The 27,128-nt window shown below is 34.6% G+C and overlaps 1 protein-coding gene across 1 annotated transcript in view; it reads left to right on the top strand.

Annotated features, from left to right (window-relative positions):
• The window catches only part of LOC129221601 (uncharacterized), a 122,176-nt gene that overhangs the window by 58,835 nt on the left and 36,213 nt on the right, over positions 1-27,128 (top strand). The window contains exons 2-3 of the mRNA XM_054856120.1: positions 25,219-25,387; positions 25,425-25,491. Coding sequence (XP_054712095.1) covers positions 25,219-25,387; positions 25,425-25,491 — 236 coding nt within the window. The remainder of the gene's footprint in view (positions 1-25,218; positions 25,388-25,424; positions 25,492-27,128) is intronic.

Raw genomic sequence — 27,128 nt, 5'->3', positions numbered from 1 at the left:
TATAGTTGATATTTTAACCCTAACTCCAACGAATAAACCCTAAACTTCGATAGATAGCGTTCATTTTGACCAGTTGTAACAAAGTATGATTTAATGTGAACTTACCGTGTGAAACTTTGTGGAAGTACAACAAAGTACCCGTAAAGCAATTGTGCAACTTCCACTTCTAAAATAACATCTAGAAGTTAAAATAAGATCTAGAAGTTAAAATAAGAACTGGGGGGGGGGGGGGGGTAAAATATTATTTTATGAAAAAATAATTTTCGACTGTGGTATCTTCCATGTGTGTTAATATCAAGAGTAGTTAATTGCAACTTCACTGTAAAACCTTGCTTTTATTTTGTTCTCTATCAATGGTAATTTCTTGCTTGATTATGTTTAGCGTTTAGCTACCTAAGCGCCTTTACCTTAAAGTTCAAACTCATAAATAGTAATGAAATTCCATTCATATTTTTATGCATCATACTAAAAAGCAAATTTAATTAGGGGGCAAAGTGAAATGATGATATATTTACCCTGTTGTTAGCACAACCTATCTGGTAATATTTTGACAATGTAGTAACACGTGTAGGTTACCCCAGTCAGGAAAAAGTTAAGGCAATTTTCTAAAATTGATCCTCGTGTTTTGTTGTAAGTCAAAAATTATGTTTGTCAATATAAAACGAGATTTGGCTTTTATTATTTCCTTTTTTAACAATGAGACCTACTAATATTCAGTGCAATATTTATTTAATTAATATTAGGCTTGTTTTTGCCTTAAATGTTTTGTCCAATTTAAACAAGTGCATGTGGGGAAAAGTGAATAGTTTATTTCGTTTACTTATTCATTTTTTAATTAAATTACTTATGCATTCATTAAGTAGTTAATTCACTTGAATTCCTTCATTTAAAAATGCACTTATTTAATTATTTATTCAACTATTTTCTTAATTCATTCACTGTTTTATTCACTTATTTATTAATCTATTACAGATTAATAAATGAGTGAATTTGCTTATTTGTTCGTTTATTGTTTTACAGTCTAGATTCATTTATTCATTCATTATTTTAGTTATTTATTTCATCAAAAATATTTTTAATAATCAGATAGAAAATATTTTATTCTTCACTTTGACCGTGAAAAAAGAAGTAAAAAGTTTTCACCTTTTTTTGAATATGTGTACAATTAATTAAAAATTAAAAATGATGCTTATATGTAAGTTATTTTTCAATACATAGTTCTTTCTTCATGTACTGTAATTTTCAAAACAAATTTCCAGTTCGTTCATTTTAAAAAAGGCTAGTTATCGTCACTATTTTACTTTGACTCACATTCCCATTCATTATTTTCGTAAATTTCGTTACACTTTTTAATTTTTCAAAAAAAAAAAAAAAAAATATCTAATAACTTTTATCAAAAGGTTTAATGTATTTAATTAATTGCCCTGTTTTCCCATGTTTGGTGCTCACACGTAAACTTATTTCCTGGGCGTTATTGGAAAAGAATATTCTTATATAACTTGAAAACATTTTGACCACTCCCTTTATCGTCAGTTTAGTTCGAAATGCTTTTTGCTGGCTCTGCGAAATACAGAACCTAAATTACGACGGCAATTCGAATGTTTTTTATGAAAGGTCATCGAAAATTTGAAATAAAATTGGAACAGCAGGACACCAATTTTTTTAAAACCATAGACGCGGTTAAAAGCCTAGAGTGTGATCCCCATGTGACCGAAGCCTAGGCTAATCCATCCCCGCTATAATCTCGTGCAATTAAAATGACGCCCACAACCAATTACGTTTACTTCCTCTTCCAGATCCATTAGCTCGTCCAAATGCTCCACAAAACCATTCTTCTAGATTCAGTGAGAGATGCTCCGCTCATTTGCCTCTTTGTTTTCTTTCGTTGGCGGGGATGCTATTAACCTTTTTCTGCTTTCTTGAATCATAACGGGAATTGTGCGAAGATTCTATTAGAGCTGTTTTAGAATAATGGTCCGTTCATTTCGGCAATGAAAGTTGTATTACTGTAAGTATTGTTCTGCTTTTCTCTTTGATGGATCATTATTAGAATTTGCCTATTCGCGTTGTTAGGTGATGGAAGAATAATTTGGTTTTTCATTGATGGCTAAAACAACTGTTTATGTCTACAGCAGTGACGGAACTGCTTGTGCCTTACAAAATTAACGTATAGCTTGTTGTTCAAGCCAACGTCGCCAATGTATATTTAACACTTAATTAAATTCCGGAATTGCAATCCTGAACGACACTACACCCAACAATTCGACTTAGCGCAGCTGACGCAAATAAAAAGTAAATAGAGTTAGCATTGAAAATAATCATCATCATGTATATCATGGATTAGGCTTGAAGCCTGTTCTGCTTCACTAATCAATTCACCCCGGAGCGTTGGTCTGCCTCGATCTCCGTGGCCTCCGGTCTGTAGTTCATCCGTCTCTTCGGTAGTCGGTGGTCGTTCATTCGTTCCACATATGTCTCTTCCATTTATCCTGTGATATCGTATATCTGTAAAGTTTTTGCGTATGTAATCATTAGTTAATCGGTTCATTTTGCGACATTCTCCAAAATGCGATTAAAAATTTAACCCTAGCTATGCGTGTTATTTCAAAGTTGTCCAATAGAGGGAGGGAAAGGACACTCAAAACACATCACAGAAAAATAGCAATAAACATATGTTCTGAGAGCTAATATTGCCCCTTTCTGATTGGACCAACCTATTAACCTCCTTCGAATAAGTACAATGTGACTTTTAGTATAATCGTTCGTATCTAATTACGAACTAGCTTCTCTCTTATTTTCCAGATTACGTGAGGAATTCATTGACGGCAATAGCTTTAGGTTGTTTCTTTCACAGAGTCAAAGTGAAATATCTTTCTTTTTCACGTGGGGTATGCTGTATTTTTGCTCACTTAGAGATCGTTTTTCTCACTTGTGCTTCGTTTCCTTAGGTGCATATTCACCTCTACTAGAATTCGATCGAATCGAATGCGATCAATTGTATTTTCCAATAGCGAAACCAAAAATTTTCTTTGCTCCGGGCCCAGAAGGAAATTTCTCGCTACGCTACTTGTGGACTACGCTGTTTGTATCGAATACCATCTGTAGTTGAATTAGGCCCTTATTCTTTGGTTTTGCCACCTTTATCTCTCGCTTTACTTTCGGGCAAATATCAGTAAAATGAAATAGAAAGTTTTATTGTTTTGATTAATTTTTGGTTTGAAGCTGTCGACATAACTTTGTGTACTGTATACTGTATAGTGAATTAAGTATTTAACGCAGAGATCTTTTTAAAAAGTAAATATTAATTCATATTACCAAGTAAGAAGACATTGTTCACAAAACAGAACTTTCAAACTAAGACTTAAATTAAGAATGGCAGGGCAGTGATTGAGAAGTGATAATTGGATCGCAATAATAAACGGATAGTCGATCAAATTTTAATTTTTCAACATTTCCTGGCCCGGCCTATTTATAGAAAAGTAAAAAAAAAAAAAACTTTCAAGGTCGCAGCATAACCAACCGTTGTCTACGTGCGCGAATTTTTGGCGTCCGCCGTATTTCATTATAGAGGAGCCTACTTTCATTCTTAAATGCAGTCGACTTGTAACCCTCATCCATTCACATCCCAACCACAAAAGCCAAACTACCGCATCCCACGCCCATTCTGGCCCCTCCATCCATCGGATGCTCTTTGATCTCGCTTTTTTGGAGGAGTGTTTACAGCCTAGTTGAGTTGAATCTTCCATTCTCCGCCCTTCGCTACGCTTTCTGAAGTTGAACATGTTGCTGCAGAGAGGGTAAAAACGTGCCCGGGGTGGGGAGGTGTGGGTGAAACCCTTCGGTGGGTTTTTTTTCTTTGTAAATGTTAATTTCCTACAAGGAGGAGAAGGGAAATTGTAGCTTGACGTTTCTGATTTCGACGTTATCCGTGGAAGGGTACAGCCAGGCGCCGCGATATCCGACACACTGGGGATGCGTGTGTATCTTTTTACGGGATTTTGGTAGAGAGCTTGTGCTGGAGGTAAGTCCGAATTTGGCTGAGCTCACCGACAGGGTCCACAGATTTGTATCAGTCGATATATGTCATGATATATATATCCGATATTTATTTGGAAAATATAATGATATTTTGATATTTTCGATATTTATTTTTTCAGCTACCGTGTTTTCAATACAAAAAGTATATTATCATAGTAATACTGTTCATTTATTATTAAAAATAACCAAAAACTAATGTACTATATTTTTAGGATGTATTAATGCATCATTAATATAAAAAAGTAACATAATATTCCTTTTTTACTTGTATTTTATGTTCATAAAATTATTAAAAGTGCCTAATTATTAAACATTGCTCAGAAAAAAAAGAATGTCTTATGACTGTGCACCGACTAATGCATATTATTTATTTCTAAATCATATAACTATAAAAGCAGCTAACAAAAGAAAAATGAGTAAAACAGCTAATGCTAAATTAACTCCATTTAGAATCGATAGAAATTTAAAATGAAATATTAGATATAAACAATGAAAGAAACCTTAATTTAAGTCTACATATTGTGTTAATAATATAAGAAAATAAAGAGTGATTAGATGATGCATTTACTATTTTAAAGACCTTAGTTTGTGCAAATTAAAAATATCGGATATTTATCAAAATATTAGATTTATATATATATTTATTTGAAAAAACGGGCACTCGATATTTTCAAAAATATCATGATATTTTCAAACCCTGCTCACCGAAACGTTTGATGTGTGATGTGGGTTTCAAGAGCCTCCAACCCCACATCCCTCGCAAAAATCAATGAGGATATACGCTTGTGTTTGAACATTTAAAGTTGGATAAAAGCTGCACATCTGTTCTAACATTTTAAAATTTTTACAAGCTTTCTCGAGCTTATTGTTGCAGACAGAATAAATCCCTTTTAGCCTTCGTGATTTTAAATGAAATCACGGATACCAAATGAAATCACTGATACGAATAGAGCGTAAATCGCAATTTTCAGTTGTTGCCAAGTGGATAATTTAGTATAATTTACAATACTCTGAACTGCATTTTTCTATCCCATATGTGTGGTAATAAAAAATGTTTTACTTGTCTACTGAAAGTAAGTTAAGAAGAGTTTCATTTTGTCAATATTGTTTCGTGGCGTTCGGAAAACATGTGCATTGGGATTTCTCTCTCTCCCCTCCCCGAGTATTAAATAGGCCTCTTATGTTTAAACTGTTTCGTGTGTTTTAGTTTTTTTCAGTAAACAACAAAGTTTGCTAAGTTTGCTCGACAAAGAATGTTTTATAATTTGCATAATTTATTTATTTATTTATTTTGATGGACAATCATGATGCAATAGTTTGGCGACAAGTAATAGAAGATAATAAACTGCCGAGGGAAGGTAAAGCGCAGAAGTGAAAAATTATCATTGGTTTGTATTTTTGTCATCTATTGTACTTTAGCTCTGTTGTACAAGTTTGCTTGTCTGGTTTCCACTGAAAATAAAGCACGAAAAAAACTTCCAAGTCTAATATATAGTTAGTATGGCATTCAAAACGCGTTTCTTTCAAATGACTCAAAAGATCATTTCTGCGGATATTGCGCTTTGCCTTACCACGGCGGTTAAAACCTTAAATACTAATTGAAGCAACTGCAAGATTCAATGGACAGTATATTGCGTAAATTTAAGAAAAATCTTCGAGCAGGCATCCATCAGATATAGTGTATGCAGTATTATTTATTAAAATTTCTTTTGAAGGAAAGCACGTTTTCAATTGTGCATGTGCAATCTGGTGGTTTTCCGGTCTTGTTTATATTCTTAAATATTCCGCGCCACAAAAATAGAACGCGCTCGCAGTTCTTTTCTCCTAGTGTGTTCTGATGCATAACATTATCGTTGTCACTGTTGAACATCCGTTTAGAACTTTTATTTAAAAAATAAAAAAATATAAATAAATAAATAAAAAAAAATGCAAAAAAAAAATAATAAATAAATTAATAAATAAATAAATAAATAAAAAATTTTTAAGACGTGAAAATTTTCTTTGGAAAGGAATCGGTTTATGTATTCTAACAGATTTAGTCGAGTTAGCCGCTTTAAATCAAGTTTCATCGAACGAGTATTTTGAGTAGAACTGAGTTTTGTTCTACTCATTTCGAATGTTCCATTTCATTATATTAGTTATTCGATTTCTCAATGGAAATTTTGTTTTTGTGAAACGTCAGTCGAAGTTGCTAAACTTTCTTTCGAATTGTATGTTATTAGCTAAATTTTTAAAACTTCTTTTTTTCCAAATTTTTTTCACCTGGAAGGTGAGTTGATAACCTTCATCAAACCTGCTGAAATTGGTTTAAACAATTAATGCAGGTGAAAGAGAAGCTCATGTAGTGGAAACTGACTTCGTGTAATGCTTCTTGCTGTTGCATAGAACCAGTTTTATGCGCTGTTTTGTTTTCAGATAGGGTTCATTAACCATAGCCGACCGGTAGCACTTAGTTTCACCGCTGTTTAGGTGTTACCGAGTATAATTTCGGCTGCTCTCTTCTTTTTTTTTTTTTTTTGCAGTTGAAATATATAAACATCTAGACAATTTCCTGATTTTTTAATTGAAAGTACAAATTAGTTATTCTCTCTATCTTCAAATTTCGGTGCACCTTGGTAAGTGTCAACACGACTTTATGTTGTGAAAATCAAAACCTGATTAGAAGGGCGAAAACATTCCTGAATTTTACTTGTAAAACTAGCCGCCTGCGGCGACCAGCTGGTCCGCCTTTTTACGCAATTCGCCTTTTTGCGCCAGGGTTGCCGCCTTCGGCGGCTGATTAGACAATTTAGCGACGATATTAATCAATGTTTTTCTCTATATATCAATATTATCATTCGCCTTTTTACGCCAACGTTGGCTTCTTCGGCGGCTACTTAAATAAATTTTGTGTTGAATAAAGTATTTTCTAGATCTATCTCCTGTTATGTCCTTTGTAATATTTTTAAGGGGGGGGGGGGTTGGAAGGCGCAAAGGGACTCTTCATGCAAATTTTGCCGGAAAATAACAAAAAAGCACTTCCACTTTTATGTGAAAGCATTGTTTTTTCAAAGTCATGGGGTGTGTTTTTGTGTGTGTGGGGGGGGGGGGGGTCATTGATCCCCCGTTAAAATTCTTCCATTTCTTACTGTCCATCTACTGTATCCACCTCTATATTTGTCCATATATAGTCCCTCTTTCTCTCTATCTATCTATACGATCCATGCATATCTACCTATGATAATAATTAACAATCCTTTTCTATGTAATAAAAAAAATAAAAAACATTTTTTGCTCACTTAATATTTCTGTATCTACTAAACCTAACCACCAATCCCTACAAAAATCATGCAAAATACCGCGGGCTTTATTTATTTACTTAAAATTGCACGCAAAAAAAAAAAAAAAAAAAAAAAAAAAAAAAAAACGGCTCTAAGTACCCATAAATATAGCAAAACGTCCAGAAAAAAAAAAGTTGGGGAAAATAAAGATATGAAATCTTTGAACGTTGGAAAAAAAAAAGTGAAGAGAAAGCAAACGATTTCAGTTAGGCCACGTGATTAGGAAGTGCGGAACTCAGCCGGCAATGCTTACAGGTCGCGTCGTGTTCTGCATTTAAAAAATTGTAATAAAAAAACTTTTGCGTATTTTTAAAAACTTTTTTTCTTTTGAAGGGGGCGGAATGTTTTTACTATTACCAACTAAAATTTTGGAATTGAGGGCTCAATACTTTTTGCAGGATGGGTTTCGAAAAAAACTAAACCCAGAAAAAAATTCAAAATAAAGGTTTTTTCAAAAATTTATGAAAAATATAAAAATTGCTCTATCTTCAGAATTTTTTCATTCATCCTATTTAAAAGTAAATTTCCTACACTATAGTACAAAAAATATTTATGTGGTGCGATTGGTTCGGGGTCTGTGAGGTAAAAAGTACGAAAAAGTGCAAAAAAACGCATAAAACATTAAATAACTTTTTTCCTAGTTAAAATATCAAAAATCGAAGCCCGAGGTGCACAACTTCAGCAAAAACTACACCTGTATACCAAATTTCATCTTTCTAGGCCTTACCGTTTTCCCGGGATCTGCGCCACACACACACACACCACAAACATCTTATTTTATTATATGTATAGATGACGGAAGTATGAGATTGTAAGAGCGAGCTTAAACTCAGCGACCGGGAAGAGGACGAAATTTTTCTTCCTTATATAGTAATTTATATATTTCTATTAATAATAAGAAAATTCGACTCAGATGTAGTAACCAAGTAGAAGGTACAAAAGTTTGGGAAAAGTAATTAGTCTGTTTTTGATTCATATTCAACTGTGATACAATTCCAATGATATTCGATGAGATGGGCGCAAAACTTTCGGAGAGTATCCCCATTAAAATTAGTATAGCTATAATCAGGCCCAGCTCATGGGGTAGGCGGCAAATTTCGAAGTTGAAACATTTTTTTTTTTTAAAGCAATATCTGTTTCAGCGCTATAAGATAGCCTCAATGCTTTAAAAAAAACAAAAAAACAAAGTGTGTACCAGTGTTTGGATATGTGTGCCATAGTTCGGAATTTAATTTTAGAGGTGGAAAAGTGCGTGATTTAAACATTTTTTGAAAAGATAAATATATTTTTCAGTGCTGTAAGATGCACTAGTTTAGAGCTAGAAGAGATAACTTAAAGTGTGACCAATGCTTGGGGGGGGGGGGGGATACGCAAAACCCGGTTTGGAATTTAACTAGAAACTCACTTTAATTTTAAGCACTTTTACTATTATTTTTATTTTATTAACATATCATTATTTTATATTATCATTATTAGTCAATGGGGGAGGGGGCGGCACTTGTCAATATCGCCTAGGGCGGCAAAACTACTAGAGCCGGCCCTGGTTATAATCAGTGGTTCCCAAACTTTTCAGATTCGCGGCACCCTTTGAAGAATTAGAATTTTCTCACGGCTCCCCAGTCGACATGGGCGTATCCAGAAGGGAACATTGAAAGGCAGGTATTTCCTTTCAAAATAAAAAATATTCATAGTAAAACCAATATAAAGTTTTTCTTTTTTATAGATACTTCAATTTTTTTTAACCTATCTATGAGTTCTGCTCCAGTAACTTAAGGTCTGATTTTTAAAGTGTGCATTTCTTATTTAAGAGCTCACTGAAAAGGGAAAGTTAAAAGTGTTTTGTGGAGTCGCCGTCTCAATAGTGCTACGAAGGTAACGTAAGTTAACACAGAGCCAAAAACGTTTCCCTTTAACCCAAAACATTGTTCAGCAAACATACTTCCATGCATTTATTAGAGAAAAACAACAAAATGCATACACAAATTCATACTTGTAAATTTCCAAAACCGAAGGGGAGGGGGATTGAGTTTCCTCCATAATCACTTAATTTTCGGACATGCTTCCTCCATTTTGAGTTTGATATGCCCTTGCCAGTCTATAAATACAATTGATATCATGGACACTTTGCGGCATCCCTCTCCTCTCCTTTCGGCTCCCACTTTGGAAAGCCCCTAAGTTATATCCTGATTATAACTGCTAAATCCTTTGTATACCACAGCGCAATCAGCTCACAATAAACAAAACAGAAACTCAAAATGGCATTCAAATGATGGCAGGCAGCTATCTTTTGAATGCCATTTTGAGTTGCTGCTTTGTTTATTGTGAGCTGGATTGTGCTGTGGTATACAAAGGATTTATACTTTATACAAATGGTATGCGGAAAAGAAATTTGTTAAAATCTAAGGTTGTTTCACAATTACTGATTTTCATATAAATATTCGTTAGAAATGAATGTAATAACTGTAGAAACGCTGGAGCAGCATCCACATCAGCAGCACAGCAACGATCAGACTTTTCTTGAACGTGGTAACTTGTTTGGATTCTATTGAATCCTATTCATTGCTGATTCCCCAAAGTCGTCCCTCGCATTCTTTTACTTGTCTTTCACTCCATTCACTCCGAACTGGAACTTTGGAACATTCTTGGAATTCTTGGAGGCATCAACATCAGGAGTTACCCCGCGAGGGCTGTTCCCCGTTATGACCGTCCACAGAGAAAGGTGCATCAGATTGTCTTGGAAGGTACACCTGGAGCCAACAATCCCCTCTTGAGACTTCCATGCGTGAATGTTTCACCTACCGTTGAAAGCTCCCTGGTCGTTTAAGTTTATTTTTGAAAGGGGGTGGGAGGACGTCTGTATTGGTGTTAGGGCGGAAAAGCTTGTAGGCTTTATCTTCTGAAATAAGACATGTTGAAGGAAAACTACCACTTTTGTTGGATGACAGCTTTTAGGAGCACCGACCAAACAGTGGGGGTCTTGGTGTGGTCAACACCGTCCAGGTTTTTCTCAAGGTTTTTTAGGGGGAGAGGGAGTATGCATGTGGGGGAGTATGGCGTTTAACTCGTGTACTGTTTAACTGAATTGGGGGATTTTAATGTTGCGAACTTGTTACCGACTGTTTTATCTACAAACTGGTGCTTCCCCTTTAAGCACGGACATTTTTTGTTATTATTTCCAGAGGTATACAACCCAAACAACCTAAATTCAAAATAATAGAATATCAGAACTGTTTGAACAAAACTTGTCCCTGAGTCGGGAAAAATGAACGCATGCAAATTGAATAGAGTAAAACTCGTTATTCATGAAAGGGTAAATCAATTTAAACATCTTTTCAGATATTATTTTAACAACTTATGGATCATTAACACATTGGAAAAATATATTTTTTAAATGGGTCAAAAAATTAGAATAATCTATTAATCCAATGTGAATTTAAAAAGTAGCGAAAATAGTTGCATACCTGATAACCGATAGTTTGTCACAAGTATGGAGCTTGACGCCCGGATAATTTTACGCTCTTTTAAAAGCCTTTTACTGCTCAAAATGGGTCGTCAAGGTGATAAAAAGGGGGGAAAAATGAAGTTACATATTGTATCATTTCTTAAAGTTAGAATAAAACTATCCAACTCAATTCAAATGAACGTTTTACAATCTGTGATATGTAAGATTTTAAAGGAATATAGAAGGACAGACCACCTAAAAAGTAATTGAAGTGAACGAGGTAGAAAATTTGTTACACCTGGCAGAGATGAGCCCAAAATTAAAGTAAATCGTCCAAAATAATAGTTGAAAATTGCTTGTTGCGTCCTTAAGTGTTGGAAAGAATGTATAGTTATCTTGTCCACGCTAACTGCACTTGGACGGTTGCTAAACTGCAGTTTTAATTGTGGATCTACGAAGTGAGACCAAGGAACATGAAACGGAAACGTGGCACAACTCTCCTGGAGCAAAGAGAAGCTCATACAGGGACAACAAGGTTGAAAATGTATTATATTCAGTGATTTTTTTTTTTTTTGAAATATTTGTGAACAAAAAAAGGTGGTCAGGGTTTGACATTTGAAGAGAAAAGCGTATGAGAAATCTTTTGTAAGACGTTCTCTCCAATTTAACATACCCTTTTTGGTTTGTGGGTGCATGAGGGCAGCTGGAATCGGAAAATTATGTATATCTTAAAATAATGCGTGACTTCCCGCTGTTTATCAATAATACTGCATGCTTCTTCATCTGAGGCACGGCAGTTACACATTTAATGACACATTTTATCTTTCAGCATGATTCTATTCCGTGTCATGTCTCTAAATCGACTCTTAGATTTTAAAGAGAAAGAGGAATCTCTGTATTAAACTGTTCAAGCAACTCTTCCAATCTCAATACGATCAAGAATTTGTGGTGCCGTCAAATCTAAAGAAAGTGGTTCAAGACCTGGTGCCCGCCAACAAATTTGAGCTCGTTGCCGCATTGAAGAGTATGGAAACTGTGTCAGAAACGATTAATATAAAACAGGTGGTCGAATCCGTGTGTGAAAGGATTAAAGCATTGAATCCAGCAAAAAATGACGCATTCTAGTTTTGATATTGTTTCTTTTGAAAGTGTCCCCTCCCCCCCCTTTAATTGGAATGTTCTTAATTTTATGACTCAATGTAAACCTTCATCACTATAAACTTGTGGATTATTTTGTCAAAGATTATTTTTAATTGAGTATATTTGAAATGAAATGCACACTTCAAGGTCTAAGAAAGGTGGCACGCTCATTTAAATACCTAATTTGCATTTATATTTGGTTAGAATCAACTTTTTTTTTCCAAAAAGTGAGAAGTATTCTATTACTTTGAATTTGGGTTGTATTATATTTCAGGTGGGGAGTAAAAAAGACGTTTCGTTCGAGTAATATTATCAATTCAATTAAGTTTTAATAACTGATCCATGCGAAGCATTCGCGTTTGATAGCGGTAATTCAAAATCCGATTTTTTTGAAAATAATTTGAATTGTTTGCTTATTTTTCTCCGATGCCGGTAAAAAAAAAAAAAGCCAAACTTATGAAATTTTATTAAATATTAATCCTACATACTACGATTTACCATGATAAAATAAATGTATTTTCCCCCTAGTAAACCTGCTATGATTTTCGAATATTCTTGGAAATTTGAATCAAAATTATTCCAGTTTTGAAATAGTCATTTAGCAACGACAAAACCAATAGTGAGATCGAACTTATCGCGTTTTTAGCACGACGCTCTAACCTACTGAGCAATAACGCTACTCTCGTGAACTCATTAAAGCAATGCGTATTAAAAAAACAGAATAAACCGATTTTTTCGAAAAATCTCCAACGTTTTCTGTCGTTGTCTCCAAAAAAAAAAAAAACACCTTTGTGAAATAATATACACGTGCATCTTCACGTAACTTTACTTCTTTTTTTTTAACCATTATACTTATAATTATTTTGAAGTCATTTTAAATCTTAAGAATCTGCTTATCTTGTTTGCATTCCGGCATCCTTTTTCCTTTAAATTTGTTTTATCGCCAGCAGCTGTAAAGAATATTAGATACAACTTTAACAAGATTTCCCAGCGTAATAATAGTAGAGGATGCAACACATGCGGCTCACGTGTATTGCTCCAAAAATAGAGTCCCTTGCCCCTGAATTTTCCCCCTGACTTTTTATTTTCGTTCTCGACGGAAAAAGTTGTAGTTGCAACTTTTCCGTCGAGAACGTAGTTGCATTTATCTTTGAGATTCCTAACAACATAAAGTCGCTCTTATTCTTCAAATGAATGTCTTCTTTCATTCTTCCTGCTAAAAATTTCTTATAAATTATTATAATTTTATTTTGGTTTGAATATTTGTCATTTTGAGAATATTTGTTTTGCTATTGAATACAAAAAGCACAGTTTGTTCCCCTGGTACTGTATGAAAAAAAAAAGAGTACAAATGAAGAAACATATATAATAGGTATAAGTTAATGTGTTGTGTTTAGACTCTGCATGGACCAATTTAAGAAACGTATTATTGATAAAAACGTATAAAAGACAAACGTATAAACGGTGCTCCACTGGTGTTTGCTTGTCTGTGGTTTCCTTGTTCGGTGCTGTAAGATTTGAATTTTAGTAACCTGTCTGTGTGGTCTCTCAAATAGTTATTCTGTGCGTTTGAGAAGAAATTGTTTGCGGCTTGACTTGGCATGTGGTTGAGATTGCACTGAAAATTCTAATTTCGCTGAAATTCAAGATTAGCCAGGGAAGGGTTTTTAATTCCTTTTATTTAAATGTTAAAACTCTGCACGAGGACTTGCCCCCATGAATTGGATCAGCATAGCGCGGTATCCAATGAAAATAAAAAACTAAAATGCAAAATTTCGGTTGTGTGATACTTTGAAAATTTCGTTAGATGATTCCTATTATTTTTACGTTTTGAATTTGAAAATTAGTTTCATTTTTTCCTATCACCCAAGGGTTTTTCGTAAAACTCAGAATTTGACAGAACAGGAGGTCATTTCTCACGAAAATTTCCAAACAAGTCAATAGTGTGCTGAATTAATTTTAATATACTGTAAAAGAACGTATTTCCGCGAGGCTTTAATTTTCGCGCGATTTTTCCGAACTCATCTAATCGCGGAAATTTAAACCTCGTGAAATATTTTTCTTGGTAGATTTTTCAGCTTTCAGTTCTCTTTGTTCATTTAAAATTAGCGACTCGCGAAATCAACCGCATCTTCATCAGCGCAAAAATTACGTCTGGCGAAAATAAGTGCTTTTGGAGCAAATGATAAAAACGTGATGCATAATCAATATCTCAATTTATTGTGCCTATTTATTAATTGCGCGGTCATACAATTACACTCTCCTTGAAGAAAAAAACTCGGAATGTAAGATATCTATGGTTTTTTATTTTTCTTGTGTATTTTTGAAGCATTTTCGTGTGTTAAAGAAATTGTCTTTTACAACCGGACTACTGGATGTCTTCATTCACTTAGTTTGATTTGGTTGTGACCTAGTTCGATTTTAATCATACTCGACTTTTGAGGCTGGTTAAACACCTGTAAACTGTCGAGACCTTGTAAAGTGTAATGGTAGTTTCTTTTTTACGATTAAGTGTCCTATCCTTCATATTAGTTTTTCTGAATGAGGAGACAAATAAAATTAAAGTACACCAAGGAGAAGTGTAAAGATATGTAGTTAATCTCTATCATCGGTCTTGGACAATTTAATTCTGTTTTATCACCCTTATCCAAATATGATATTAAACAATTTCCTGTAATAAATTCTTTCTGTTATGAAAATCGGTTTTCCACTCTTTTGAGCAAACGGGTTGCCAATTTTTATCCTCTGAACACCTGTAGCAATGGCTGTGCAACGTATGAAACCACTGAGAAACAGTGCCCTTTTTAAATCCATCTATGAGCTCACCCCCACCACCTAAAAAAAGTAAAAGAGAAACTTCATATCTTATTTATTCATTATAAGGTTGTATTGATTGTAAATCTGAAATTAAAATCAAAGTAAATACGCTGCGTTAGAATAAACTGAAATACATCAATTAATATTTATTTCAATTAAATTTTTAGGTTTTATGTACCACAAATGACCACAAAAAAAAAAAAAAAAAGGCGTTAATATTTCTCTTTTGGCTATCACTAACAGTTTCGAGGCCTTCCCACAAAAATGTTTGAAAAAGGTCCTCTTCAAAAATAAACATTCTGTTCAATGTGAGGGTTTGGGGGGTAACAAAATATGGCAGTACATCTGTTTCAATGTTGGATCATATGATATTATTTAAACTTTTGTCACAGTTGAATTCTAGCACTATCAATATATAATTTTGTGTATTTTTAGTAGTAACCGCAGCTCCGTATTCCTTACAAATTTTCGTATAGCTCAAGGGGTACTATTACAAGTGTACAAGGTATTACAGTCCGGATTATATGCAAATGTATGTGTGCATGTGCAACTGCTTATTTTTACTCCTTTTGGTTCTTAACGCATAACTGCATAAAAATAGAAAATTTTCAAAAGTAGAGCATATTGCGTTTTGAACCTCCTTTCAGATTTTTTTTTCATAAAAGAACGAAATTCCTAGTGAAATTGCGCATTGAAGAGAACTCAGGTGCCACCATCTGTTGGAAACTGGTTGTCAAAATTATCTGTGCCATTGGCATCCGCGCTTTAAAGGTGGCACATGAAAGACTGGATGCCATATCGGGGGATCATACTATGTCCGCAAAAGGCTAAGGCGCCTACGCAGCCCTATTAGAAATGAAAAAAAAACCCTTCATCAAATAAGTATTGATTTTTTTTGTGTGAATTTGAGTAGCTATGCCCTTAGGTGTGTGGAGCATTATTCTTCTACTGTCTCCTATATTGTTTGCTTTAGGAATAAAAATTGTAGCACGTTTTTTAGGAGCTTTAAATTTTGAAAAATGAAGCATTTGGAAACTTATGTATTTTAAGCAGTGGCGGATACAGCCGGCGGGCAACCGGGCATTTGCCCGGTGGGCCGGTCATGCTTGGATTGCTTGGGGCCGATCAACTATCAGCAAAGTCTTTCGGGCCTGTCTACAAACAGCAAAATGTAAATTTTGCGCGCATGTGTTTAGAATAACGCAAATTCGCAAAACACAGTTTCTGCTCCTCTTTACGTATGGGCTAAAGCTGGCGGGTGGAGGGAGGTAGGGCCGTCCCCACAAGAGGGGGGGGGGGGAGGGGGAATTTCTGAAATGGGGCTGCCCAGGGCTTGATTACCACACAGGTTGATTTGGCCTAGGCCTGGGGCCCCATGTTCCTAAGGGGCCCCAAAATTTTTTAAAGAATTATGCATAGCATTGCAACGATATGAAAATCACATGTATTTTTTGAAAAATATGACTTATTAATTGGAAAAAACTTCTTTAAAAGGAAATTTTTAATCATTCTGCCCGTAACGAATTTACTTGATCACGATTATGAGGGGGCCCAAAGGGGATTCATAAATGCACATAAGTGATTTATACATAGTTGTGTGATTAGACAAAGAGGCCTCCAAAGGTCGAGCTCTGGGGATGCCAATATATTTTTAGCGGTGTAATAAAAATAAATGAATAAATTAAAAACAGGGAAACCTTAGCGGTCGTAAAAAGTTAAAATACCTTTGGTTTCTTGGACGCTTTTATTTATAAATGACAATTCACAATTGCTATAAAATGCATCTTACAACAAGGGCCGACGTGAGGTCATGTCAGCTTAGTTGGAGAATAGGGGCCCGGCTCGGAATTGAACTCGTGCAGAGGGTAAAATATCCTAATAGTGAAAGGTGTAAAAGGAGGCTTGTGAAAAAATTGACCTTTGTCATTTTTTCCCCAGATCCGCTTTTGCTTTCGGCGACCCTCTTTTTAACAATTGGAATAAAAGTGACAAAATATTTTTCCCGTAAAATTATTTAAAAATATGCAATTTTAAAATACCATTAAGGAGCATCCAGTTTCGAAAATTTGCTGGAAGAAAGTACTCGAACCTCTTCCATTTTTTTAATATTCTTAAAGATGGTTTAAAACTGTGTTTTTAAATTAACAGTATCAAAAATCTTTTGGGAAAGTGCCCCGTCTCCTCCTCTCTCTCGGCATCATCAATGAAGAACGTTTTAAATCTCGTTTTTAGTGCTTCAATTTCGAAAATTTTCCGGGGTGAGCCTCCTGAAAACTCCTTTTCCTAACATCACTGAAGGTCAGCAAAAATTTCGTTTTTGGAACTCAATTTTCGAGTAACTGCCGGTGTCCTAGTCTTTACCAAAAAAAGGCTTTTAAGACTTCAATTTGAAAATTTTCTGGTGGATAGCCTTGGAATCTATCTCGACTTAAAATCACCAAGGGTCGTCTAAAACTGCGTTTTCAGCGCTAATATATTTTAAAAAATTTCAGAGAGCTCTCGGAACCGCTCGTCGTACCGTATACTCGAAGATAATTTAAAATTCTGTTTTTGGATTTCCACTTCTGAAAAACTGCAGCAGGAGAAACTCTGAACCTACACTCCCCTAACATCACTAAATATTGTCTAATATTGAGTTTTTAAGACTACAATTTCGAAAATTTTCCGGGGGAGAGGCCCCGGGCCCCCCTATTTCAGGCTCAATGTTAATCTTTCCATTAAGTTTATATTGCTAATACTTTAATGACTACCAGAAGCCAGAAAACTAAGTCCACTCTCTCTCTCTCTCTTTATGTCGGTACATGCGTTTGAAAAAATATTAAGGGGCGGCCAAACTCGTACCCGACCCCTTCCACCAGGTTTTTGACCTCGCATCGAGTCTGGGTGTCGTCAGGATATGGCAGTATAAAACAGGGAATGTTTATGACAGTCCCAGTAATTTACAGGGCAATCAAGTTATTTCTGTTATGACTGCAGAAAAGGACATACTAGCCAAGCAGTGTTATCATTAAGGAAATATTCAATCAAGTTCCGGGCATTATAAAACTACTTAAATGGACAATTACAATCACAATTTTCCCCCAAAAAAAGGTTTAACTAATTTGTTCACCATTAAAGCGCAGAAGTGTTCCTATCTGTTAAATTTTGTTCAAATAAAACATATTTGGTTGTTAAGAATAATTTCCTCATATTTAAGTAATATCCCAATCGTTAGGTAAAATTTAATATCCATAAGAGCTATGAGGACGCTACACCTCCTAATGCCAGGGCCGATTTTTTCAACCAATCCGCCACTGATTTTAAGCGTCGTAGATCCGTGAGGTGCTGATTGATTCCATTACAAAATTTTATTGTGTCATTCTTAGCTGAACTTTTGTTATTTTTACGGTGCGTTACACTTAGAATAATGTGTGCTTCGATGTGCCCTACTTGGTTCAACCTTATTCTTTCTGCGCAGACAAGCACGACGGAATGTTTTCTATCATACTGCAATTTCAGTGAAATTCCGTGTAAGCGTATTGTAGCGTGTGCTTTGATTTGAAAATCAAGCGAATAAAATCGTGATCTGACTTCCCTCAGCTCCCTTTAAATGTGCTGCATAAACGAAACTCGTTAATTGTTGGATATTTTTAAAGTTTATTGTGTCTTGTTTTTTGTCATTTTGATTACAGAAATGAAGCAAAGAAAAAAAGAAAAGAAAAATTGAAAACATATATAACTTTGGTTTTTATCGATTTGTTTATTTTTTTATTTATTGATATTTATTTGTTTGTTTATTTATTTTTGTGAAATTTTAATGAATTTCGAGTTAGGTTAAAATAAAAAAAAAACGGATCAGTGTAGAAAACATTACCTTTTTTGAATTATGTTAAAAGCAATATGGGAGAGGGGATTTTATGCATTTGGGGGAACGTTGTTTTTACATTAATGAAAAAAAAGTTTCTTGGAAAGGATCTCACAGCCGCTAGTATTAATGAAGGGTCCGAACAAAAAGTATCTTAAATTCCTGTTAATTACTTTTCAATGGCGATTCATGAAGCTTTTGTTTAATAGCTGTAAATGGCACCATTAAATTTCTAGAGCTCGATGTACCCAGTTTTAATTTTCTTCTAACGAATCAAACAATTTGGCTCTCCTTGTATTCCTTCTCTGCTATTTAGATATAAACTGTAAATTAAGTAATATTTATGACTTGATTTTTTTTTTATCTCATGAGTCATGTTTCTACTATTTGTTTATTACAACTGTTTTATAAGCACTAATCTATGCAAGTAATATATTGATTGATTAACGTACCTTATATGTATTTACTTTTTGCGAGGGAAAAAAAATCATAGGAATCGTTATAGAGAATAATTTACATCGCACTTTCCTCTCTTGTTAGCTTCTCTAACTGCGTAAGCATGATTGGACTGAGTTTAAGGCAATAAATCGACGTTTTTCAAATATTATTTTTTGCTATTTTAATTTTTTTTTTTGGCAACATAATGGCTTATTATGGGAGAACACATTTTAAACAAATGCAGATTTTTTAAAATGTATTTTTCTTCCTTTCTTATTAGTTTTATAATTATCGGTGTTTCTTTGTCGGGCATGTTTTCGGTACTTTTTTTTTTTTTTGCTGTGTTCCACTTTTAGTCCTTCTCTCTTGCTGCTGAGAAAATCCTTTTTGCACTGGTTAATAGAAGTATTAGTACCTTCAAAAAATATATTGCTGTTTACGTACCCATATCCATAGTTAATATTATTTACTATTATTTTCTTCAATTGCTACCGAAAGATTGGGTTCCATTGCCTCAAGAGGTTGAACTTTGTTATTTATTTTCCGATAAGACAATGCAAGAAATATTTACAGCACAAAGAGGAAATAGCACCCAGGGTACCTTGGGAATCTAACCCACGACCTCTGGCATATGATCCCAAGCGTCTACCAAGAAGCCGCGGAGACCTCTAGAAGTTATTACAGCTTTCCAAATTTGTTTTATACGTTTTAACATTGCTAAAAAGCATGAAAGTGTTTTTAAACTGAACTGCGTTGCGTTTACAAAGAAATAAAGTATTTAATGTTAATACACGAATTAAAGCATCTTGTATCATTTGAATTGCTTTAGTATTTTAAAAGATTATCAAATTAGCTTGCCTTTTGACTTTTGTTTCTCGTTGTATTTGTGTGTGTTTTGCTAAAGTGACATTTGTCTCAAGTAGGGAAGTTTTTCCAATTGCTGAAAGATTTTAATGCTTACAGTGACGTTATAGAGATCTCTTATACTAGCAGTTGACAAAGCGCCTGTGTCATATAAAAAGTCTGAATATCTCTAACAGATATATTGTTTAAAAGATCGTTCTGGTACGAAATTTCTTCCTTCTTTATGTTTTGAAAACAGAGTAGAGGTAAAACATATGTTGTCTCAGACATAATATGTTTATTGTTCGTCTCGTTTAATCGGTTCGTGGCCTTCCTCTTCTTGAGCTGGAAGTCAAGTTTTGTCTTTCGCTTTGCGCTCTGCTTCTCATTGCGAAATTATCATGTTATAATGTTTGTCCAGTAGCTGGTTGACTTTCAGTGACGCCAACCTGGGAAACGTTTTCGACTGGTAGTTAGCTGTAACAAATTTATTCTTATCTCTGCAAATGTGTCATGCTTTCTGTTAGTGGGGAATTGTAGAATCGTTCAAGTTCAGTTATTTCTTACGCCCTTTTCTGAAGTTTAAAAATTATTCGCGATTAGTATTTGCCAAAGTTTAATGATGGCTGCTTTCTATGCTTACGTGTAGTGTGTCTCTGATAAGTTGAGCCGTGACTTTGACAATGTTACTTCATTTTGGCAGAATAGGGAAGGGTATAGTTGTGCCATGAAGAGGTGGCGTGTGAGCTAGAACCGTAAACGGGACACATTGCCAATTTTAGCTGTCATTTCTGTTTTATTTACTAATTTTTTTGTAACATAAAATTTATTCACTTAAATTTGTACCAAGCTGGAATCCAGCTTCGACTTTCGGAATAGAAAATCGATATCTTAACTTGGGTCATCGAGTTTTAATTTCAAAAATCATCAAAGTAGACTTTTTTTTCTTTCGAATTCTTGTCTTTTTATTAAGATGTCTATTTTTTCGTTTCACTGTTTTGATTGAATGGAAGTTGAAAATGATTGTATGATTCATTTTTTAAATGAATGACAAAATAGCTTAACTCCTAACAGTTAAATATCCAATCTAATTTATTATGATTAATTTCATAGAAAAGAAATATCTTGTTTCATTATCCTTTGCAAGTTCTTTTCTTTTTAATTTTATTGCTATAATAATTCTTTTTATTCTTCAGTTTCATTTTATTTCATTCATCAACAACATCATTCTTTTTGTAATAATTGTTTGTTTATGAATTTTTTTTCTAATAAAAATACTATGAACTTCATGCCCATTAAATTCATTCATCTAAATTTCTAAAATGTTCTTCTTTGGAAATCATGATTTTTATCACGATTTAAATCAGGTTGATTTAAATAGCTCAACCCTGATTTCAACCACCAACTTTTCTAAATTTTAAGCTGGTTGTGGATTCGGAGAAATTTTTCCCACAGTGCTTCTTGAAGGTGTAATAGTGTGGTCTATATAGTTTTATCTGGATCAGAAAGGGGGTGGTTGGAGGTGGGGGAGGGCTGGAAGTTTGGCATTACACCTGTTGGTTGAAATATTGCATTATTTTAAAATGAAAATATGTTTATAAAATATCACTTGACATTATGACGGGTAAGAATTGGCTGCCTTTTATAAAAATGGGGCTTCAAATCATCAATGTCCAGTACTGGACAGTATTGAAAAATTCCAATATTGCAGGGTTGCCAACCTTGGAGAAACAGTTTGAGGAGCATCTGTGGTGATTTTGAGGAGCAATTTGAAATTTTGCGGAGCAACTCGGTATTTTGCATAAAACTCAATAAAACAACTAAAATCACTTATTTAAAATTGTTTTTGTGCATTGATAACCCTTTTAAGCACTGGCAGAAAAATTTAAAAAAAAACAGCTTTTAACACTTCGTCATGCTTGAAAACGCTCTGGCGGTAAATTCGGAGCAAAATAACTTTTTTGCAGAGCTGCGGAGTTTCGCTATTTTTGAGGAGCAACTCTGCAAAATGCGGAGCAGTTGGCAACCCTGATATTGGAAAATAATCAATTCTTACTTAAAGTAAAGACAAAGATAAAAACAAATTTTTCCTTTGTGTACAAAAGGATTAATCAGTTAAGAAACAAATTGAATAGCAATGCTATGCTGTTCTAAAATTGCTTTTAATTTGCATTCAAACTGGGTTTTAACGGTTATACAGAATTCCTGGGTCATTTGCTTGCTAAAGAGATAAAACAAAATCCCCGCAATTTAGTTGGATTGTATGAGAGTGATTGAAGAATCTGATTGTGCAAAACATGACACGCTCGAGCAAGAATACAGATAACTGAATTTTTTATTATGTCTGGGCATGAGTTGGGGCCTTTTACCAAACAATAACCGCAATGGGAAGGTCATGGTCAGTCATTGTGATAAAAACGCGGGACCGGTGATGATAAGCTCTTTTCAACTGCCCCAAAACACCTCTCTTGCTCATGCTCACATGAGAGATTTTAACTCGTATTGTTTCTTTCGGGAAAAGAAAATTTTATTACGAGTTGCTTTGGGGGGGAGGGGGGGAGAAGGCATATTTGGAATGCTTCGCCACTTTTTTGCTGCTATGATGCTGTAGCAAAAGTTCAAATTCCTGAATTAATCTTTAAAAGTACACAGGTAAAACACACGAATAAAAGTTTCATTTTTGTTTGGAATAAGACTTGAAGTTTGCCCTTGCAATGTTATGTGTTTCGGAATTGCAGAAAAATTATTATTTTTCTCCGAATTTTAGTGTACAGTAATCATTTAAGTGTAAAATCTAATTTAGACACGAATAGCTCTTATCTCTGCAGGTACGTATATCCGAAAACAATCGATTAATTGAATGCTTGAATGTCAACTAAGGCTTGCCGTGTTTTAACTTTTATTGCCGTGTTTTAACTAACATAGCATGTGTATTATGAAATTACAAAATTTCTGCCCGCAAAAGTACTGAATAAATATCATTGCTCTGTTCCCAAAAATTATATTTTGCGAGATCTAATTCTCTTTTTCTCGGCGTTTTACGTACTCTTTTCATGTTTTCTTCAAGTTAGAAGCGAAAACCAGTGTCAACTGTAAAATATCCCGTTGGATCGCAGATAAAAATCATCCAAGCTGTTCGTATTTGTTCGACACTGCATGCAAGGGAGTTAATTGGGAGCTTTTTTTTTTCTTTCACCAAAGAAAACATAAAAATTAAAAAACATGTCATGCACGTCGTATTTATTTCTATGATAATTGCCTGCCGACGTGTGCAGCATATCATTCGCGATTGTGTGACAAAGCATCTTGACGTACGTAGTACGTCTTAACAGAAGGTTCATGTACTTTTATTTTGTTACTAGTGGTACCCGCACGGCTTTGCCCGTAGTAGAAAATTAAAAGGTCATTTGGTTCGCTTGTAATTTACAAATAATGGTGATGAATTTCTCGCCAATTTGCTATGTTCATTTGCTCGCCCATGTTACGGTTCCACGTTATGATAATTTTGTAATTTATTTGTCCACGTTGTGATTATTTGATCGGTAAAATTTTCTTAAAATTGGAATAGAAAACGAACAAAATCGAGTTTTCGAAAAATTGCTTCGAGCTGCACACCCCCATGCTACAAACTAATTTTGTATCAAATTTCATGAAAATCGGCCAAACGGTCTAGGCGCTATGCGCGTCACTGAGATCCTGACAGAGAGAGATCCAAACAGACTTTCAGCTTTATATTAGTAAAGATTGCGGCTTATGATTCTACTTGGATATTTCAATTGCGCAACGTCCACGAAACTTTATCAGGATATAAGAAACAACTTCAGTTTTACATGATCGCCATTAGAATTTCAGCATAGAGTAAAGTTTTTAAACTTTCACCCTCTACATTCCATAATTTGTACTAACAACCACTGGGTACTGTCCGTTCTCGAAAGCAAAGACCACTACTCAGGACAGATTCCATTTCAAAATGGCGCAATAGCTTGAGGATGGGCACTTATCGCTCGCACTTGCTGTCTTTGAACACGTTATTTTGAACCTTTTACTTCCGGGTTTCCCTCCCTATTTTGATAAAATCACAGCAGACCTGACGCATGCGCAAATTGGCGCTAAGTCTCGGCTTAGAAAAACGAACAGTAGCTGCTGAATTTTGCTTGTTTACAAGTTCAACAGAAAGTGTATAACAATTTTCTTCTTCTGTACCTTGCTGACACGCTAACCAAATTCTAGTCATTTGCTTTGCAGTGAATTTACTAAGATTGAAATTACTTTAGTATTTTGGTACTCTAGACAGGGGCTCAATTTTGTAGCGAACATCCATTGCATTATTTCATTTGCATTATTTCATGCACGGTGCCACTCATCAATCCTACACTCATGTTGCATTAATTTCCAGGGTCGCAACAAGGGAGAGTTCCCCCCAACCTTTGGTAATAAGCCGTATTGCCAATTTAAATCTTCATTGGTATATGTGTACGCAGGTGAGAAGACAGGGATAAAAAATACCTTAGTTCTTGAAAGAACTTACATAAATATGAAAATATGGATAGCCATGACAAAAATAAGAGCCATAGACGTAGTGCGTGACTATCTTTTATCGTAGTTAATGTCTTCATGTTGCACAAAGTTCTACACATAATGGAACTTGACAAAAACGGCGTTTCACTTTCGCATGTTTGAAGAAACTGCTAAAGATGAGTCTTCGTAAAAACGCAAAAAATAACGTCAGCCTCCAATAAATATGTTCTTATTCTTTATGACTTTGAATGTTCTTCCGGAATCGTGATGTGTATCACGCGCGTTGCATAAGTAGCGCAACCTGCTGTAGAAAATACTTTCCTTGAGACGTGATGATGCTGATGGTGGTCTGAAGGATTGCAGATTTATTATGAACTATGTCCTTCGTGTGTACTTAGTGTTAGAGTGGAAGTTAAATTTTCTATTTAATGCGCAAAAATGTTTGAATAAGTTTCAGTTTCTTTCCACGTATGAAATTGAAGAATCTTCCTTGTTTACTTACGATTGAACGACAGTGAGAATGGTGTTTTAAGTCCCTTGATGGGGGGGGGGGGGTTTCTTGGAATCTCATGAACTAATAAAAGCAGTCCCCCCCCCCCCACCACCATTGACTTTCCTGGACTTGTTTATGTAGGGAAGTTGACATATAGTGCTTGCCTTTGATCTCTGTCTATGCACTATTTGTTGTATTTTGTTGGCTCTTATGTATGAGACGGGATTTCTGGATGCAATTGATTGGATTCTGATTCCATTGAAACCATGATGTTTAAACAATTACGTTTTTGTTCTGAATCTGACGATTTCTCTTCTTTTCACAGGTACATCGGTGGACATATCATCAACCCTGTTGAATATGTTCGACATGATTGTAGCCAAAAATGCCCCAGTGGAGAACGGCGTCAACAGCAGTAAACATCAGACGGCGACGACCAACGGGTTGAGCACCACGCCTCCCCCTTGCGACCCCGGGGGGGAAGGGAGTCGGTGGTCATCAATCCCCGAAACGCCTACCACCCTTGACCCTTCCTACAACTGGCAATCGTCCTACGCGCATCTACAACAAGCGAAGCTATTCAGATACTGCTTTTCAGGTGAGTGAATACAATACCGTAAACACGGCCCAGATTTTAGAAATCTTCTCATTTTTTCTCAACAATTTTATGACTATGTATTCATATTTCCAAACTGTGGAAACCTTTTTTACGCATCTAGAATTCTCTTAATTTATTTTTTGAATACTGATCATTTTGCTTTAAATTATTACCATTTTTAATGGGTTTTTTATTTGGGCCCAAAGTAATCCTTACGTTTGGGTTACTTAGGCCCAAAGTAGTTTTCCTTATTTAAAATCATTGTAGAACTAATTATATTGATAGAAAGACGTGTGTTCATAGGAAAAACTATTTATTTGAAAGAAATATACATTTTGCAAAAAGTTTGAGTTACACATATTTGTTTTGATAATTTTTTTTAAATATGTGTGCATACCTAGGTATTGTTTCAGAAATTACCGACGGAAAACAGTCTTCTTTTCATCAGTTTTGGAGGTTAATTAATTTCTTTAAGATAATATCATTCGTAAAACAAAGGATCTTAAATTTTCGGTCACTTCCCCTAAACTTTTTGGTCCTTTTCATGCTCTCAACATTTGCTCCTTCTTCACTCGCATACACAGCTATCACTTTAAACCTGAGCTCCATTCCATTCTACAATAACAAGATTTCATAACCTTTCCAACAAATTTAACAAAATTTGTAAGAAGTAGATGCAACTAGGTCAACGTTTTCTAAGTTTTTATGCTGGGCCATAGTAGGTCATAATTTTTAGATGAGGAGATATGTTGTAATTGTGAAATTTTTAGTTAAAAACTTTTAGTTAACAGAAATGAGAAGTACAACTATGCTACTAAAGAAATTAGTTTAGTTGATACATTTAAGTTATTTTTGTAAATCAATTTACTTATTTTAAAGTAAAGTCTCAAACCACAAAAAAAAAAAAAAAAAAAAAAAAAAAAAAAAAAAAATCGCAAAATTGATTCATGTCGTCAAAATGTAGCTATCGTCACCACAAGAGACTTTTGTGCGAACCATGTGTAACATTTCCTACAGCCAGTAACAAATTTGATAGAAATGACGGACGGATTTATTGAATGTTTCCTTAATGTTTCTTCATTTTTCTTTTCTTCTCCATTTAACTCATTCTCTATTTTCAGCCTCACCCAAGATTAGCCCTGTAATTAGTTCAGGTACTTAACGACATTTATTCATTCTCAGTTTATCTATGTCTTTCTCCGTTTTATATATCTTTTGAATGAGATTGTGAATTCTTGGCTTTACCCTTGCATTCTTTCTCAAATACACCATGTTTTTAGCTGTTTTAAAACTTATTCCAAACATCATATTTTCAAAATTCGATTGATCGCAACTTCTCCTGTGCAGGCACACAAATAAATTTTCTGTTCTTTCCCTTTTCTGTAAAAATTGTATTAAGATATATAAATCAATTCAAAAAAGTACTCGAAGACTTGTTTCCTTTAAATCCACTATCACTTCTAACTGAATGCATTTCTTGGTTCCATGTTTGTTTTATAGTTAAATCCCAGTGGATTCCCGTAGGTCTCACACCCTTTCTGAAATAATCGGTTCAGTATTTTGTGGACCTAACCTAATGGTTTTTTTCTTTGCACTTGCCCATATTTTGCCAAATTTGTAATTACAGTTTGCCCACA

Source organism: Uloborus diversus, chromosome 4, assembly GCF_026930045.1.
Source record: "Uloborus diversus isolate 005 chromosome 4, Udiv.v.3.1, whole genome shotgun sequence".
Lineage (NCBI taxonomy): Eukaryota > Metazoa > Arthropoda > Arachnida > Araneae > Uloboridae > Uloborus > Uloborus diversus.
The sequence above is the reverse complement of the archived record's forward strand: the minus strand, read 5'-3'. Positions and strand labels throughout refer to the sequence as shown.